The sequence below is a fragment of the Colias croceus genome, chromosome 27, assembly GCF_905220415.1.
Source record: "Colias croceus chromosome 27, ilColCroc2.1".
Taxonomy (NCBI): domain Eukaryota; kingdom Metazoa; phylum Arthropoda; class Insecta; order Lepidoptera; family Pieridae; genus Colias; species Colias croceus.
This window is the reverse complement of record NC_059563.1, coordinates 5,518,029-5,537,769: the sequence shown is the minus strand read 5'-3', so window position 1 is coordinate 5,537,769 and position 19,741 is coordinate 5,518,029. Positions and strand designations below refer to the sequence as shown.

At 34.0% G+C, this 19,741-nt stretch overlaps 1 protein-coding gene across 2 annotated transcripts in view; it reads right to left on the bottom strand.

Annotated features, from left to right (window-relative positions):
• LOC123703723 overlaps positions 1 to 19,741 on the bottom strand; it is a 46,812-nt gene that overhangs the window by 5,834 nt on the left and 21,237 nt on the right. Inside the window, exons 1-2 of one of the 2 annotated variants that reach the window (XM_045651819.1) lie at positions 15,155 to 15,706; positions 110 to 266 (exon numbers count right to left, since the gene is read on the bottom strand). In XM_045651819.1, coding sequence (XP_045507775.1) covers positions 110 to 266; positions 15,155 to 15,158 — 161 coding nt within the window. In that variant the 5' untranslated portion in view covers positions 15,159 to 15,706. Of the gene's footprint in view, positions 1 to 109; positions 267 to 15,154; positions 15,707 to 19,741 lie in introns of those variants that run through there. The other variant, XM_045651818.1, reaches the window with a different exon arrangement.

Sequence of the window (19,741 nt, the reverse complement as noted above, 5' to 3'; positions counted from 1 at the left end):
TCCAAATGTTTAACCTTGGGGGACACCCGATACGTATCACTCTCATATACGTTGAATAGCAGCGGACCAAGTGCTGAACCCTGCGGGACACCGCATACAAATCACTCACTTGTTCTTTAGCGCGCGCAGCAGGAAGGACATCTGCCTGTGGTACTGATAGCGGCGGCTGCCCGGCGCACAGTGTTCCGGCGGCGGACACTTGCCTTGCCTGTACGCTTTCGTGTACGAGTCGCGTATTGACCGCCACCTCTTTTGCACCTCTTTACCTGTAAAATTAGATATTATTAATTTTATTAATGGTAATTGGTAAAACTATGTTATGACGATTCAAAAGTGCTTCTTTTAAGTCGTCTCAAGAAGTCTAATTGACCAAAAAAAGGTTTGAGTTTGACAAAATGGTAATTAGGTTGAGCTTCAGTAAGAGTGTTTAGAATTAGATTATTTGGACCTGATCCAAAACAAGTAGTTAGTTAATAGTTTATAAAGTTGATAATCATAATATTATTTAAGAAGGTAGGCTCATACAGAATAATTGATTTGGTAACATAGGTCAAGGCTATCTTTTTGAGTAAAAAATATCGAACTTTTAACGAACGTGGAAATAATTTACTTATATGATAATTGATAAAAGTAACTGAATATTAAACAAAAGGTTTAATTCATTTAAATCTGGAGTGTCAGATTTTAAAAGCTATGCGTAATATGAGTCGTGGGATACAATATTTTGCTGTTATTATTCATTTCAATGGCAACGAATGAAATTGTAAGTATCTCCAATAACAAATGCTAGCTAAGTTTCATAACTTAAGTTATGTTTTATGAACTTAAATTATTTTGTACTCATTTTAGTGTTTTGGCAATCAATACCTTTTCTCTCTTTAATTTTTTAACTTAGGAGCCTCAACTTGAACGGTACAATAAATTAATCACTACATAGTATAAAACAAAGCCGTTTTCTCTGGCCCTATATAGGGATATGTATGCTTAAATCTTTAAAACTACGCAACGTATTTTAATGCGGTTTTTTAATAGATATAGAGTGATTCAAGAGGAAGATTTTAGTATATAATTTATTAGTTTTAGACAAAGTTATTTAAAATATATAAAGTAATAACTAAATTTAAAAATGCCTCTCCCCGCGTTCCACTGCAAGTATCGCGATGAAACACGCATTCGACAAATCCGAAGTTTGATACTGTATAAAGATTTATCGATACATCATCTCTATACGTGTAGAGAACACTATAATACGTAACAGAAGACTTTGACTATAAATATAGATATGACACAATATGACAGGTTACAAACGCATCCAACGTAACGACATCAAATGCCTTCCAAGTTCCATAAATCAAAAGTGTCGACAACAATAAATTTATATAGACATCAGTGGGGAAACTGATTCTCGGATTCAAAATCAAATATCCCCAGTGGATAACATCTATACTAATATTATAAAGCTGAAGAGTTTGTTTGTTTGTTTGAACGCGCTAACCTCGGGAACTTCTGGTTCGATTTGAAAAATTCTTTCGGTTTTAGATAGCCCATTTATCGAGGAAGGATAATATTATCATCACGCTGCGCTAAGACCAACAGGAGCGGAGCACAGCTAGTTATTTATAAAGATTTATATATTATAAAGTTTATAAATATTCTTACAGGGGGTTATAGTGTTCCAGAAAAAATTAACATCAATTATTATTGATTGTTAGCCGAGAGACTTTTCGAATAAAACCTAAGTTTCTTCGCCTATAACGCGGTTCAAACAAAATAAATGCATTACAAGACTAATACAAGCCACATCACAAACAACACATCATTCCCGAGGGTACAATAGAGGTAATGAAAAAATAGAGGTACGAAACTGTGGCTAATATCTTGAGGTAATGAAAAAATAGAGGTACCAAACTGTGGCTAATATCTAGAGGTAATGAAAAAATAGAGGTAACAAACTGCGGCTAATATCTAGAGGTAATGAAAAAATAGAGGTACCAAACTGTGGCTAATATCTAGAGGTAATGAAAAAATAGAAGTACCAAACTGTGGCTAATATCTAAAACAATACATAAAATAATTCATTTGCACCACGTGTTTACGGGAACTCATTTAGTAACCATTGTGATTTGTTATTAATGATTTCACCAGTATAAAGCGATTTATATTTGATATTTATAAAACACTAGCGGTAGCGGTCCGCCCTGGCTCCGCCCGTGGTACATATTTACGTTTTCTCTACATAAGAACCATCCTCGTACTTCAAGGAATATAATAAAAAAAGAATTATCGAATCGGACCGATCCGTTCACGCGTGATGCCGTGACCAAAGAAAACGGGTTTCATTTTTATATAGATTAATTTTTTACTAGGAAAATTTATAAAAATAGTGCTCTGGTATATTACGGTAGCAAATTAAATTGCATATAGTCTCATATTACTATCTTGCTAACAATTTTCCAATATCCTGACAACGGTCGGTCTTTTATTAGCTTTTATTAGCTTCACCTGTATGTTTGTCTGTAAGTTTCTACGTAATCGACTCCATTTTGATCCTCTTAAAATTTAATTTAAACTTTGTATTCTTATCATTGACAATATAATAATTTCATAACTTTCGAAACTTCTTAAGGCGTGTTGAGAGTAAAATTTCAAGGTCACGTCATGGCAATACCGTCACGTCATGGCAATACCGTCACGTCATGGAGTAAGGCGACGATTTTGGTATCTTTAAATCTTGCCAAAGAAGTTTCACTTCTGACACGTGTGCTCGGTACACACGTTCTTTTTTTACACCATTTTAATTATTTAGTTAGATAACTACTATCTAGCTTGTTAGCTTAGCTACTAGAGAGTAGGGGCTTTTAATCTGAAAAATATATCAATACCTATTACCAAAATAAATGAAATTAAATTAAACTCTATTCATGACTAGTTACCTATATAAAAAAAACCAATATCCTGCAAAGTTGATCATTTTTATTATTGTAAGTTTCACATTAGCCCCGTGTGGACGCACCATTATTATATACTAGCTTTCCGCCCGCGGCTTCGCCCGCGCAGTCAAAGAAAAACTCGCATAGTTCCCGTTCCCGTGGGATTTCCGGGATAAAACCTATCCTATGTGCCTGGGTAAAAAGTAGCCTATGTCCTTTCTCGGGTATCAAAATATCTCTATACCAAATTTCATGCAAATTGGTTCAGTAGTTAAGGCATGATTGAGTAACAGATAGACAGACAGAGTTACTTTCGAATTTATAATATTAGTAAGTATGGATAACACAGGGCAGGTGCGTATCACAGCACTATCGAAAAACGATAATATAATAAATATCGTACTTTTTATCTGTGCAAATAGGGTAGAGTCAATATTGTATTATTTTTTGAATATGTACTTAATGTAAAAATAACATTATTATCAAAATGTGTACCTACTTGGTTGGAATAAATATTTTTATTATTTGGAACTAATAAACATCTATGTCATGTTTATAACGGTTATCTTTCTGACCGATTTTGTTGGTTAATTAATTTTTATATTAGTTAGTCAGTAGATAATATCCTTTATGTATGTAAAATACAAATATAAATAAAACTGGATATACGTGTGTTTTCTATAATAAAAAATTAATCAAAATGCGTTGGTAAGCGCATAACTCGAGAACGGCGGAACGGCTTCCTTGAGCGCGGGGACCAAATCGAGAAATTCCGTAACGAAAAAACCTCACGCTCCCCACTCCGATGGGCGGAGGTGTGGTTTGAAGGCATAGCATGCAATAGCTTTACCGCGGCAGTCCCCGAGTGACACACGTCTTTTTTTATAATATTCCTTGAAGTACGAGGATGGTTCTTACGGAGAGAAAACATAAACATGTACCACGGGCGAAGCCGGGGCGTACTGCTAGTTATTATTATTATTTATGTTATAAATGCGAAAGTAACTCTATTGTCTCTCATTAACTGCTGATTGCTGAACTCATTTGGACGCACTTTGATGTACGGATAAACTTGTATCTTGCGTAAGGATAAATCAAACTTGTAGAATGTGTAATAGGGATGTAACTATCTGTTGCGAACGGCCGTTAATCGATAACGTTCAGCGCTTGTATGTATGAAATATCATAACAACATCTTAGTTGTAGAAACCAAATACCAAAAAATATTATAATTGTTTGTTTATGTTTAATTATGTATTTATGACTTTATCTTTATTTGTACTACGAGCGAAGCCGGGGCGGACCGCTAGTATCTAATACCTATTTCTTATATCAAGCTTAGTGCCGGCGCGGCCCCCCAGAATTTATCGCCCTGGGCCATTGTCCCCTCAAGCCCCCCCCCCCTAACGCCGGCACTGATCAAGCTACACCATAACACCTAATTGGAAAAATCCGCTAAAAGCAACAAACGACTATAAAAATAATAATTTATCTTCAGGTATCTTCACTACATATGTAGATAGATAGCCCATTTATCGAGGAAGGCTTTAATCATCACGCTACACAGGAGCAGAGCAATTCGGGTAAACCCGCGGGACACAGCTATCACATTAAACGACGCTAAATACTGTAATAAATAACCTAAGAGCAGAAAAAATGTTATTTATAAACTTTCAATCATCCCTTGAAACAAGAGCTACTCCCAACAAAACACCAAACAAACAAAAAAAAAAACAAAAATACACATCCATCGAAAACCTCTTTTCGCAATCTGATAAAAAAAACTACAGATTTTCCGCGAACAGAAGTACACGTGCCGTGAGCACAGGGACGAACCGATTTACCCGGGAATAATGTGAATTTCCCTTTACAAGGTCTCGAAGTGCATCGATAGAGTATTCGGGGAATTTTGTTGAAAATAGATCGCCTATGAAATACCCTTTTCTTGTTTAATCTGTGACTGTTTATTGTATGCATTACGTATTTGAAAATCTAGTCTTTTATAATATACTAGCTAACCTCCCGTGTCTTCGCTCACTTTGTCTAAAAGCTAATAAATTATATACTTCTCTTGAATTACTCTATCTTTAAAAAACCGCATCATATTGCGTAGTTTTAAAGATCAGAGAAAGCGACTTTGTTTTATACTATGTACCTAGTACTTATATAGTGATAAAATTCTCATGTCATTCGTTGGCCTATTTGATCTGTAGTACCTAGATCATATTATATGCGACCTTACATTTACTTACATCGGGTAGATCAGACAATCGGCCGTCATCTATTTTTCACACCCCTAAGTGATAAGAGAGGCAAACGTTTGCCAGGACAGCTTCTTATTCTACACTAATATTATAAAGAGGAAAACTTTGTTTGTTTGATTGTAATGAATAGGCTCATAAACTACTGGACCGGTTTTAAAAATTCTTTCACCATTCGAAAGCTACATTATCCACGAGTAATATAGGCTAGGTTTTATCCAGGAAATTCCACGGGAACGGGAAGTATGCGGGTTTTTCTTTGAAAACGCGGGCGAAGCCGCAGGCGGAAAGCTAGTATTACATAAACTGATTGCATAAACGATCACTTGTAATTAGTATACTATGGTATTAAAGAACTGGGGTAGTTCTTGTATTGATTGCTTGAAAAGCCTGATAGTATAATGTACTGGATTCGATTCGCGGAGAAGTCTTCTGGGACGGCAAAATCTTGTTTATTTATTTCTTACAAGCTGTTCAAAGGGAAAACACAAAGGAATGAGATGTTTCCCCGCTGTAAAACGTAGCCTATATCACTCTCTAGTCTTCTTACTAAGAAATACGAACAAACATACTTTTGCATTTATAATATTTTAAGTAATCATTGCTTTAGCAATGATTACTTAATAACTTATTCACTTACTAGCTTACCGCCCGCGGCTTTGTCTAAAACCTAATAAATTATTTACTAAAACCTTCCTCTTGTGTCACTCTATCTATTAAAAAAACCGCATCAAAATCCGTTGCGTAGTTTTAAAGATTTAAGCATATTAAAAGGGACATAGGGACAGGGAAATTGACTTTGTTTTATACTATGTACTTAGTGATGATAAACACATAACAAAGAGATATAAAGAGAGAGACGCGAAATTCCTTTCTCTACGGTATTATAAATTTATAAAACCGCAAATAACATAGAGACTTTTAACGGATTTAAATCCCGATGCATTGTTACAACATACCTACATGCGCAAATCGGCACTCTGTGACCACGCCCACTTGTAAACCGCTCAAAACATCAACTTGGAAATATTACTTCTAAGTTCTATTTGCAATCATGTTGAATTAAAAAGTGTGTAAAATAACATAGGTATCCTAACTAATATTTTAAATGTGTCTGTCTCTTGTTCAAGCTTCAACCACTGAACCGTTTTGGAGTAAATCTGCTATAGAGATAGTTTGAAAGCCTTATCTTAAACAAGACAAACAAAACTAGCAATAATGTTAAAAATGTAAAATTTTGTAAGGGAACTACTGGATATATGTACTTTTTAGCTACCTGTTAGTTAAAATGATAATCCATACTAATATTATAAATGTGAAAGTAACTCTGTCTGTCTGTCTGTTACTCAATCACGCCTAAACTACTGAACCAATTTGCATGAAATTTGGTATGGAGATATTTTGATACCCGAGAAAGGACATAGGCTACCTTTTATTGCGAAATATGTACCACGGGCGAAGCCGGGGCGGACCTCTAGTACTTAATACAAATTAAAAATAAAGGCAAAGACTTATTAACTTCACCTGTAATCTGTATGTTTCTATGTCTCCTTTAGACTGGATGTTGTTATTGTTGACCCAATGTACAGATAACATAAATATTATATTCAAACTTTGAATAATTATCGAGAATCGGTGACAATACAATATTTTTTGGCCGATTTGAAAAATTATTTCAGTGTTACATAGACCATTTTATCGAGAATGCTATAAGCTAAACTATACTAGCTAACTAACTAAGCTATGCTTTAGCTACTGCTCGTCCCATCACGCATAAACTAAACTATATCTAGATAAGATGAGAGCAATGCGAGTAAAACCGCGTCCCACAGCTAGTTTATAATAAGAGATGACAATAGAAAATAAAACTCACAATATATTCCATTATATCTTCAACTGCAATAATAACTTTATTTCCAGTCCCTTTAAGTTTACAAACAATTTTGCGCCGGTATACAAAATCGATAACTTGCAAGCGTACATATTTTATACACGAACGTTATTACACTTTATCTTGTGTTTGGTTGCCTGGAAGAGATGGCTACTAAAGCCATAAGGCCGCCATTTGTGCATGTCTCTCTTCTGTATATGTATGTCTTTTCCTGTTTGTAATGGTGTACAATAAAGCGTTTTCATTCATTCATTCATTCATTCACGTGAAGCCAAACTTATTTATGTACACTTGCAAGTTGTTAAAAGGGCCAAATCGTTATCACTATCACTACATAGTATAAAACAAAGTCGCTTCCTCTGTCCCTATGTCCCTTTGTATGCTTAAATCTTTAAAACTACGCAACGGATTTTGATGCGGTTTTTTTTAATAGATAGAGTGATTTAATAGATAGATAGAGTGATTCAAGAGGAAGGTTTTAGTATATAATTTATTAGGTTTTGGACAAAGCGGGCGAAGCCGCGGGCGGTAAGCTAGTTTACTATATACTACAGGGGCCGTATTATGACCTCTAATTCCGAAAAATTATTTCAGCTCAGTAGTTACTAGTTCCTGAGATAAGCGCGTTCAAACAAACAAACTCTTCAGCTTTATAATACATATTAGTATAGATTACGCTATTTTTTATTCCAACTAATACAATTTATATAAAAAACATGCCTTTCGAATATTGAAAGCAATGTCAAACAGGCCGTAACATTCTGTTACTGACTACTGTTAGGTCTTCTAGTTTCGTTATTTTAGTCTTATTGTTTCTAGGGTTGTCAATTCCGAGTTCCAAAAATATTTATAAAGTAACAACTAACAACCCTATTGTTTTAATGGTGCGTTGGTAATTATTTTAAAGAAACGCTACATACTAGCAGTGCCCCGCGGTTTTACCCGCATTGCCCAGCTCCTATTGTTCTTAGCGTGATGATAATGTAATATAGCCTTGAGCCTTCCTCGATAAATGGGCTATCACCGAAAGAGATTTTCAAACGAACCAGCAGTTCCTGAGATTAGCGCGTTCAAACAAACAAACTCTTCAGCTAGTTATAATATTAGTACCTTTTTTTTTTTTTTTTATTGGGGAAATCTTGCATAGATACCCACGGCCTCCGGGGAAGAGGCCGTGGGTTATGTCGGATTCCTACCGACCAAAACCCCACTGTGTTCCGTCAAGCCGCATCAGCGACAGGGCCACGGGTATGTGTAGAATTCATCCGTGACATAATATTAGTAGGTACCTAGGTATAGATTAACTTTTTGCCTGTTATAAGTGTACGTAATCAATAGATAATAATAAATTAATATAATAAATAAACAAAACAAAAATTCACTAATCGATAGAATTAATTTATTATTAATTCATTAATCGAGCAAGAAACAATATTATGAATACAAAGTACAAACCATAATAAATTGGTCTATAAAAATAATCATAATGATACAAAGGAGAGATCAAACTACTGGTTTATAAAAGTTAAATAAAAGACGCATATTATAAAATTCAATTTAACATATTAATAAATACATAACATAATAACTTATAACTATTAATTTATAAATAGCATAATTTCAAAATGTATGTAGGTATCTACCATAATAAATAATAATGTAGAAACATATAAACTAATCTATTCAATTAAAAAAAAAATTACCAACACCTGAGAATGGCTCAATGTATTCGTTTCTTTTTGTATGTTCGGTGTTTTTTTTTGTCTATTAGAAAAAAATATTTCCATATAGGTATAACCGCATTGTACATAACTACCGAAAAGATCAATAAAAAGTAAAAACCTGTTCAAAGCTTTCATATTTATTTAGGTACTCGATACTACCAATCTATACATATAATAAAATCGTAGGAAAGTCAAAACTGTACATTAAATATTTTTTTAAAAGAATACATAATCCATGATCTATAATCGATATAGAAGCCAAAAATATAGTTTTTAGAATTTTTGTCTGTTTGTCTGTTTGTCTGTTTGTCTGTTTGTCGGTTTGTCTGTTTGTCTGTATGTATTTCCGAGCTAATCTCAGAAAGTACTGCATAGATTAACTTCAAATTTTGCATTAATGTTCCTGAGAAGTCGGGTGAGGATAGTTTAAACATATTATCATGATATCACCTTCGGGGGAGGAGCTGTGGACCTTTATTTTTCTTATATATTCCGTGTACTACGACAGCGTACAATCTAAAGACTCATGTTTAAATGTTGGTTTCGAGTAAGCCATGCTATTATCTAGCTTTACAAAATAAAAACTATGTCATTTACGTAATTTGGGCAGAGAAACAGTTTAATGAATTAAATAGTATAAAGACAAATTTGAAACAGCGCCATCTATTGAGATTTCATTAAAATCAAATCAATTTACATAATAAACTTCTTGCAAATTTATAATTTAAATATTATGATGTTGGTGGGGTTTTTTATTTGTATCTTTTTAACCCATGTCTTCCCAGAGTCCACTTCAGGTGCTTATATTTTATGTGAAGTGAGGGTAGATGTTTATTATTTGATGTCAAACAAGACACCATTTAACAGTTAATATTGGTAATAATAGATTGTGTTCATTGTTGACATTTTTAAAAATCCTTCTTGCGTTCCCACAAAAGGTAAGTTGTAGCTTTTATATTTATTCTTTATAATCAATACATATAATAAAATTGTAGAAAAGTGGTGTCTGTACAATGAAAATATGTAAAAAAAAATAGCAGGGGTTATTATTAAATCGATCCCAAACCCAAAACTGTAGTTAAAAAATTTTTTGTCTGTTTGTCTGTATGTTCGTGCACGCTAATCTCAGAAACGGCTTATCCGATTTAGATGCGGTTTTCACTAATATATTGTAGTAATCTTCATTTAACATTTAGTGTTTATTTCATGTCAATCGGTTGATAAATAAAAAAGTTATGACCATTTAAGTATTCGCGGCGAACATTTGCTAAGGCATTCTATTGTACACTATACAGTGTACGATAAAACGTAAGTTATACGCTATAGATATTTCTATAAATGTCCAGGTGATCATATCGAAAGTCCCCAAGGGTGGGGGGGGGTAAGCTGAGGTAGTAGGGGGGAGGGTTCAAATTAGAATTATGCTTACTTACCTATAGGTAAATTTTATACATATAATGTCCTTTAAATTATGTCGTATTATATTTTTAACCCCCGACGCAAAAAGATGGGTGATAAGTGTTTGACCGCTATGTGTGTCTGTGTATGTATCTGTTTGTGCCACCGTAGCTCGCTAACAGGTAATCCGAATTAGATGCGGTTTATTTTGTTAGGCAGTATATTTTCCGACGCTGGTTCTTAGATAAACTGTATCAAAATAGGTTCATCCATTTATTACCTATACCTAGGTATATAGGGGGTAAAAGTGGGAATGAAAAAAACAAAAGTGATCTACTATACTTTAGTGATATTATATTAAATGAAAGTGAACGACCTATCAGTAACAATAAGTCAAATTTTATCAAAATCTTATCCATTTATTTGATACTAGCTGTGCCCGCGACTTCGTCCGCGTGGAATAGTGACTGCATAGTAGTTACTACTTATCTTAAATTATTGAGTAAACACAGACTACCATAAATAATTAAAAGAACTGTAAGTAAAATTTATTACTTACTAAACTGAGCTAAACAATACAAAAAAATGCCTTATTAATTTTCTACGTATAATTTCTTTTAAATTATGTCATATTATTTTTAGGCACCAGGGGGGAGGGGAGCAAATTTCTTTTCCTTCCTTCCTTGTATGGATGTTTTTAACTATGTATCGTGCAGCAACTGATCAGCTTAATCGATACTCAGTTTTTATCAAATCCAGCACAAAATCCAAATCAGATCTTTCCTGAATCCTGTCTCACGCCTGTAGGTAGTAACTAAACCGTTTAGACCGTGCAATAAAAATTAAATAAAAAAAAAACAGCGCTACGAAGAAAAGTGCATACATAGAAAAAGGAATAAATAATTTCACAAACTTTCCGAAGATTTTTAAAAATAAATACCATTTTAAATATTTATAAAAAAAAAAAAACAAAGTCGTCGGGGCTGCCATGCCAACATCATCATAATATACCTCATTATCAAAATACATATATGGTACTTAATTTTAAAGATCGTCGGGAAGTTTGTAAAATAATTATTTATTCCTTTCGGTTTCTTATTTTCATGTAATATTTTCAAGTGAGCGAGACCTACCTCTACCTCCATATTACATTCCTACATCATATTGATATCTATAAGTTTGTTGCTCCTTGACATCTTTTAAGTTGGGCCGTAACCGTGCACAAATTGTAATGGACCACAGTGGCAAAAGAAGTGGTATACTTAGGAAAAAATATTGCCAAGGGCCAGGCCTATGTAGCTTTGAGTAGAGTTCAAAATTTCCAGGGTGTGGCTATCCTCTCGCTCCCATATCCCCTCTTCTTTCACAGACTTTCAACCCTTCCCTTTCCATCCCTAGTAAATGGCAGAACCGATTTTGATGTAAACCATATCTAATTGTACCTATATGTACACGTCATATCCTGTAGTTTGATGCTCCATTTGGTTTATTTATCCCCACTGTCACCCCTAAAAAGCCCTAAATGTAATAAACGGATGAACCGATTTCGATAAAATATGACTAATTGTAATTCACACGTTGCCCTTTCATATTTTGATATGCCGCTTGAGTATATTATTTGACCACATTATTCATTCCCACTTTTACCGCTGTAATCTAATAAATGGATAAACCGAATTGGATAAAAATATAACTAAGTGTACTTCACCCGTTATGCACTTTTATTTGATATGTCACTTGGGTATATTTGACAACATTCGTTTTTTTTTCATTCCCACTTTTACCCATAAAAAGGTATAAATATAATAAATGGATGAACCGATTTTGATAAAACATGTCTAATTAAACTTTACACGTCATGCCCTTTCATATGATATATTCATAGACAAATTCATTTTTTTATTACCACTTTTATACCAATATTAAATAAATGGATGAACCGAATTGTTACTGATAGGTCGTTCACTTTCATTTAATATATCACTTAGGTACTTATATTTGACAACTTTCGTTTTTTTCATTCCCACATTTACCCCTATAATAATATACCTAGGTATAATAAATGGATGAACCGATTTTGATACACTTTATCTAAGAACCAGCGTCGGAAAATATGCTGCCTAACTAAAAAAACCGCATCTAATTCGGATTACTTGTTAGCGAGCTACGGTGGCACAAACAGACACACACACAAACACACATAGCGGTCAAACACTTATCACCCATCTTTTTGCGTCGGGGGTTAAAAATATAATACGACATAATTTAAAGGACATTTTATGTATAAAATTTACCTAGAAGTAAGAATAATTCTAATTTGACCAACCCCCCCCCCCCCCCGCTTGGGCACTTTCGATATGATCACTTGGACATTTACAGGAATAATAATTGTAACAGATAACTTACGTTTTATCGTACAGTGTATAGAATGCCTTAGCAAATGTTCGCCGTGAATACTTAAATGGTCATAACTTTTTTATTTACGAACCGATTGACATGAAATAAACACTAAATGTTAAATGAAGATTACCACAATATATTAGTGAAAACCGCATCTTAATCGGATAAGCCGTTTCTGAGATTAGCGTGCACGAACATACAGACAAACAGACAAACCGACAAACAGACAAACAGACAAACAGACAAACAGACAAAAAAATTTTTAACTACAGTTTTGGGTTTGGGATCGATTTAATAATAGCACCTGCTAATTTTTTTTTATATATTTTGATTGTACAGACACGACTTTTCTAGAATTTTATTATATGTATTGATGATGATAAGTAGGTATAAAAGTGGTAGGTAAAAATGAATTTTGACTCAAGTGACATATGAAATGAAAGGGCATGACGTGTAAATTATAATTAGACATATTTAATCAAAATCGGTTCATCCATTTACTATACCTATATATGGGTAAAAGTGGGAATGAAAAAAACGAATGTTGTCAAGTATACCTAGGTGACATATCAAATGAAAGTGCATAACGGGTGAAGTACAGTTAGTTATATTTTTATACAATTCGGTTTATCCATTTATTAGATTACAGCACAGATTACAGCGGTAAAAGTGGGAATGGACAATAATCGAATGTGGTCAAATAATATACTCAAGCAGCAACGTGTGAATTACAATTAGTAATTTTTTATCGAAATCGGTTCATCCGTTTATTACCTAATAAACGGATGAACATATAGGGCATCTTCCCGGTCCTGTGACTGTCCTGCCCACTCTGGGTAATTGATAAAGAGGCAGAGAAGCCACATAGTCTGGCATATAGCTGCGGGAACTCTGGTGCGTTCTACAAGAGATCCCGGAGTCCCCGCTACCAAGCTTTGGGTTAGGCCGTCGAGGAGGTTTTAGTGGGTAAGAATCCCACATGCTCTCTTTTTTCCCCCAAAAGAGAGTATCTTTTGAAGATTTCCTCCCCGTTACCAAAAAAAAAAAAGGGCACTTTAGGGGTGACAGTGGTTAGATAAATAAACCAAATGGAGCATCAAACGACAGGATATGACGTGTACAATTACAGCAGGTACAATTACATATAGGATAATATGGTTTACATCAAAATTGGTTCTGCCATTTACTAGGGGTGGAAAGGGAAGGGTTGAAAGTTTGTGAAAGAAGAGGGGGATATGGGAGCGAGAGGATAGCCACACCCTGGAAATTTTGAACTCTACTCAAAGCCACATAAGCCTGGCCCTTGGCAATTTTTCTTCCTAAATATACCACTTCTTTTGCCACTGTGGTCCATTACAAATTGTGCACGGTTACGGCCCAACTTAAAAGATGTCAAGGAGCAACAAACTTATAGATATCAATATGATATAGGAATGTAATATGGAGGTATATATTTTGATAGTTCAGTCTCGCTCACTTGAAAATATTACATGAAAATAAGAAACCGAAGTTTAAAAATTTAAAAATTAAAAATAAAATCCCAAAGCAACGAAGATAAAGGAATAAATCATTTTACAAACTTCCCGACTATCTTAAAAATTATGTACCATTATAAAAAAAAATATTTATATAGAGGTATATGATATATTAATTATTATGATAATGTTGGCATGGCAGCCCCGACGACTTTGTTTTTTTTTATAAATATTATTTAAAATGGTATTTATTTTTAAAGATCGTCGGGAAGTTTGTGAAATTGTTTATTCCTTTTTCTATGCACTTTTCTTCGTTGCGTTGGTTTTTTTTTATTTAATTTTTATTGCACGGTCTAAACGGTTCAGTTACCACAGGCGTGAGACAGGAAAGATCTGATTTAGATTTGGTGCTGGATTTGATAAAAACTGAGTATCGAGTAAGCTGATCAGTTGCTGCACGATACATTGTTAATAACATCCATACAAGGAAGGAAGAAATTTGCTCGCCTCCCCCGGTGCTTAAAAATAAATATTATTACATAATTTAAAAGAAATACGTAGAAAATTAATTAGGCATTTATTTTTTTTATTTTTTAGCTCAGTCCAGTAATAAATTTTACTATCAGTTCTTTTAATTATTTATGGTAGTACGTGTTTACTCAATAATTAAGTTAATTAGTAACTACTATGCAGTCACTATTCCACGCGGACGAAGTCGCGGGCACAGCTAGTTTAGTAATAATATGACTTGTGATAAATTACTTAAATTAGAACCAAATACAATTAGTAATCACTCAATTATAGTTAGGTAGGTACATAAGAATAAATAATAATTAGTATGAAATATGTTTAAAAATTACACGACCAAAACTCGAACCCGCATCGCGTCTTACATACTAATCAATAAACAACACATAGGTACGTATAATATAATAACCGGACTCCATTTTGTTAATTTTAATTTTTAACATCAATTGAAATTCCTTCGATTATTCTGCCTGTCCTTGAGAATAACTAGTATCCATGCAAGTTGCCATGTATGAAACGTAAATAAAAAATAAAATAAAATACCTACCCATTTGTTGGCGACCTTAAAAACACCAAGTTTTTATGTGAAAATCATTTACCGTCCAATTATTATAATAATATAAAATCTTATTAAATTTCCACACAAAGCGCACTGCGAATTTCAATTTTGTTCACATTCAAATAGCCTTCGTTTTCCAAAAACTACAGTTTAGTTATCCTTCGAATAATATATGCAAGTTAAAAACTATTATTCACTAAGAAACGTTATATTTCAAACAACACTGAGGATTCTATTTTTAAACATTTCGATTTAGAAATGCAGATTAAATAACAGTATCGTGAAGTAATATTGATAATAATAATGTGTATTTAACGATAATAACGTAAGACGCGTTAGAAATTACAATAAAGAACGAATGAACTCCGCCCGAGCCAAAACATGTCCTAAAATACCAACTTGCAATGAAAGAAAAATAAATAACGCACGAATAATGAGGTCAAATACGAGCAGTAATACAAATACCAAGTACCTAATATGATAAAAGAAGTAACTAAATAATTGTATTATTAAAAATTAAATTGTTTAAAAATAGAACGCCTCAAATTTAAAAACAAAATCAAGTTGGCACACAATTAAAAAAAAAACACTTTCGATGGAACACAATTTTGTCTGTATAGCATGTTTCCATAGCCACTTGTCTCAAACACAGATTATTATACAGACGCGTTACAAAACGCCCGCGCTTTAGCGAGCGCGGCTGCCGCGCGAATGAGAGGCTTCACTCAGTCTTCCCTTGCGTTGCATAGGACAGATGCGCATTAATTTCTAGACATTTTTAATACACTCCGCATATAAATAGATCCATATATAAATGGGTCTGGAAGAAATGTTATTACAACTTCATTCAATTAGTTTACCGAGTTTTTAATTGTGGTTTACGATTTTCTAGAAGTCTGTAAAGCGTGCCCGTATCTATTTTAGTAATAGGTATTAGGTATACATATATTTTCTTGTTGATTTTATACTGTTGCATAACTTATAATATATTTGAAAGGTCATTCAACCACAATACAGCCAAGAAATTGTTAATAAATAATTAATTATAAAACATTTACCTAATTAACTATAATAGTTAATTAATTTAAAAGACGATACTTTATTCAATGACCTATTATACTAGTAGACGCGGCATACGCCAACATCATTGCACTAAAAAACAGCGTAATTAATACATACCTACTTACTAACGCATTATCACCAATACAGTTGTTCTCTCTTTCACTCTCACGCACGAGACATAATACATGTCTCACTCATGTACTTCGTAATAACAACTGCCGATTAAAATACAAAAAGAACGTCCAGCCACGACGCTGAATGGTGCGTGACTAAGTGAAACTCGGGCACTTACCTGAGTTTTTTCTTGCCAAAATAGAGAGCGGGTAACGTATCTAGCTCTTTTATATATATCATAGACTTTATTGGCAACTGGCAAGCATATTTATAAAAACTGTTTACCAAATTTAATTTATTTCTCTTTGAGTCCCATAAACAACAACAAAATTTTATGTATGAACCGTGGACAAAATAATTAGTTCTTCTGCATTATTCTACTGATTATGAATAGGATATAGGAGAAATTTATAACATTATTGTATTGTTGTCTCTATTTAACACATAACCGTTCGTTTTTTACAGCCTTATTACAGACAAAGAAAATGATCAAACTCAGAATAATAAACTGACATATTTAGGGTCAACTCACACCAAAAGAGCGTCGAAGCGCGGCGAAGCGGAGCGCAGTTTCCGTGTCATATGAATTTTAACTTTATTTTCATTACTATAATACTCATTATCGCATGAGAAGCTCGAACGAGTCGCGCGGATGCCCGCGGCGCCGCTGGAATTCCGTGGAATTCCAGCGGACGGACCGTGCGACTGCGCGAGAAGTCGCGGGAATTCCAGAGAATGCTCGAGCATTCGCGAGCGGCCGCTGGCAATATCCCGTCCCTCGCGCCCGCTCCCCGCACGCGTCTGTGCGCGCGAGCATTCGAACTGCGCAAAGAGCGACCCGTGAATTCATCGCGGGAAGGCGCGCGGATTCCCGCGACTGCTCGAGAAGTCGCTGGAATGCTCGAGAAGTCGCGGGCCTCCGCTACTCCGCGCTTCGCCGCGCTGCGCTGCGCTTCGCCGCTCTTTTGGTGTGAGTTGACCCTAACAGGCGGCCTTATTTACACACAGCAATTTCTTCCAGACAAGAATACGTTTGAATCGCTATAATAATATTAATTATTATATCTATACATATAATAAATCTGTAGAAGGGTCAATTCTGTACATTGAAAATATTGAAAAAATAAATAGCAGGGGGTGTTACAGAATCGATACCAAACCCAAATATGTGATTAAAATAATTTTTGTCTGTCTGTCTGTCTGTATGTGAAGGCATCACGTGAAAACTAACGGTTCGATTTCGATGAAACTTGGTATAATTATACCTTATTATCCTGGGCATAAAATAGGATACTTTTTATCCCCGAAAAATACGCAGAAGAAAAATCTTAATTTTTCCGCGCGGATTTTTAGTAAATTAAATATAAGTGAAATCAATAATAGCGTGTATGAGAAGAAAAATATTTAATAAATGGCTCGCGTTTCCAATATAATATAATTAGTGAAATGAGAAATTATTTCTTTACCAAGATACAGCGTATGAAATTTAATTTATTTTAATAATTCCTAGAACATTGCGTTCGCATTTTAATAACTAGCTTTTCCCGCGGCTTTGCCCATTTTGTCTAAAAACTAATAAATTATATAAGTAAGTACTAAAGTCTAAAACCTTCCTCGAGAATAAATCCATCTATAAATAAAAACTGTATCAAAATCCGTTACGAATTTTTTTAAGATTTTAGCATTTACGGACGGACAGCGACAGCCACTTTGTTTTATATTATGTAGTGACTAGCAGTTTGCCCCGGTTCCGTCTATGACCCGGAATAAAAAATAGCTTATGTCACTAATGAATAGAACCAAATGAATCTAATATTATTTCTATTCGTGTAAGAATTTTCATGATCTGTTCAGTACAAACATGTTACCTATTTTATATAATACTAGCTGCGCTTCGCGGTTTCATCCGCGTGGCTACGCTCCTGTTGGTCTTTCTCGATAAATGGACTATCCAACAGCGAAATAATTTTTCAAATCGGAACAGTAGTTCCCGAGATTAGCGCGTTCAAACAAACAAACTCTTCAGCTTTATAATATTAGTATTGATTTTATTACTTTAGCATTTCTTTAAAGAAAGCTATTCTATTTACGAAAAGGAAATAAATAAAGAGATATTTAACCGCACTTGAAGAGGTTAATTAATTTAAACCTAATTAATATACTTAACTAATGAACATAATTAATGGAACGTTATCTGTCACGGAGTTCGAACTCAAATCTGAGTAATGCATAAGTAATGATTTAACAAGTGCAAGTTAAAAATTTAATAAAAAAGTAATACGATTTTTGCTAGTCATAAATTATTAATCTATCTATTTTAAGAAATCTTCACTATCAATGCACCCCCTATCATTCATCATAGGAGGTCGAGGCCCGTGTCCCAGCAGTTGGAAGTTGGAACGTATATGGACTGATGATGATGATGATGTACATCACTATGCAGTTACACAAATTTAGTTTCTTTTACTGTTAGTGTTTTATCTCAATAGTCTCTCTATTTACAAAATTAGTTATTACAGGGAACTTGATATTTGATACCAATAAAAAGATTTTGCTATGAATACAGGATAGAGCCTGCGATCGCAATTCGCAACGCATCTAAGCTCTATGGTTCACGTACTTTCATCTGAATCAGGTAGACTAGTACTATCCCGCGGCTTACATAAAACTACTTAGTAACTTAAACTAGCAACCTAATTATTTAAGTCCAAACGTTAATAGATATTACATTTTCATTTCATTTACATTAAATTTTCATTTCATGTTCATTTCATTTTCATTTCATGTTCATTTCATTTTCATTTCATTTCATTTTCATTTCATTTTCATTTCATTTTCATTTCATTTTCATTTCATTTTCATTACATTTTCATTTCATTTCATTTTCATTTCATTTTCATTTCGTTTTCATTTTCATTCGAAAACTATCTACAGTGTACCCATACCAATCAGCTTTCATAGGTTTCGGCATCAAGAAGGACGAGGCTGAGGAAGAGGCTGTCTCAGACAGACAGCTACTTTTGCATCGATAATAATATCAGTTAGGATCTATTTAGAGAGTTGAATTCTATATCTATACTAATATTATAAAGCTGAAGAGTTTGTTTGTTTGTTTGTTTGAACGCGCTAATCTCGGGAACTACTGGTCCGATTTGAAAAATTCTTTCGGTGTTTGATAGGGAATCCATTTATCGAGGAAGGTTATAGGCTATATATAACATCACGCTACGACCAACGGAGTGGAGTGGAGCTACGGGGGTGAAACCGCGCGGAGCAGCTAGTTATAGATAAATTTAAAATGCAAGTGTTTTAAATATAATTTGAATTATAATAGGACTATAAATTTTATAAACTACCTGTACTTTTGCGGGAAATTCGAACGCGCCGCGTCAGTAGAAA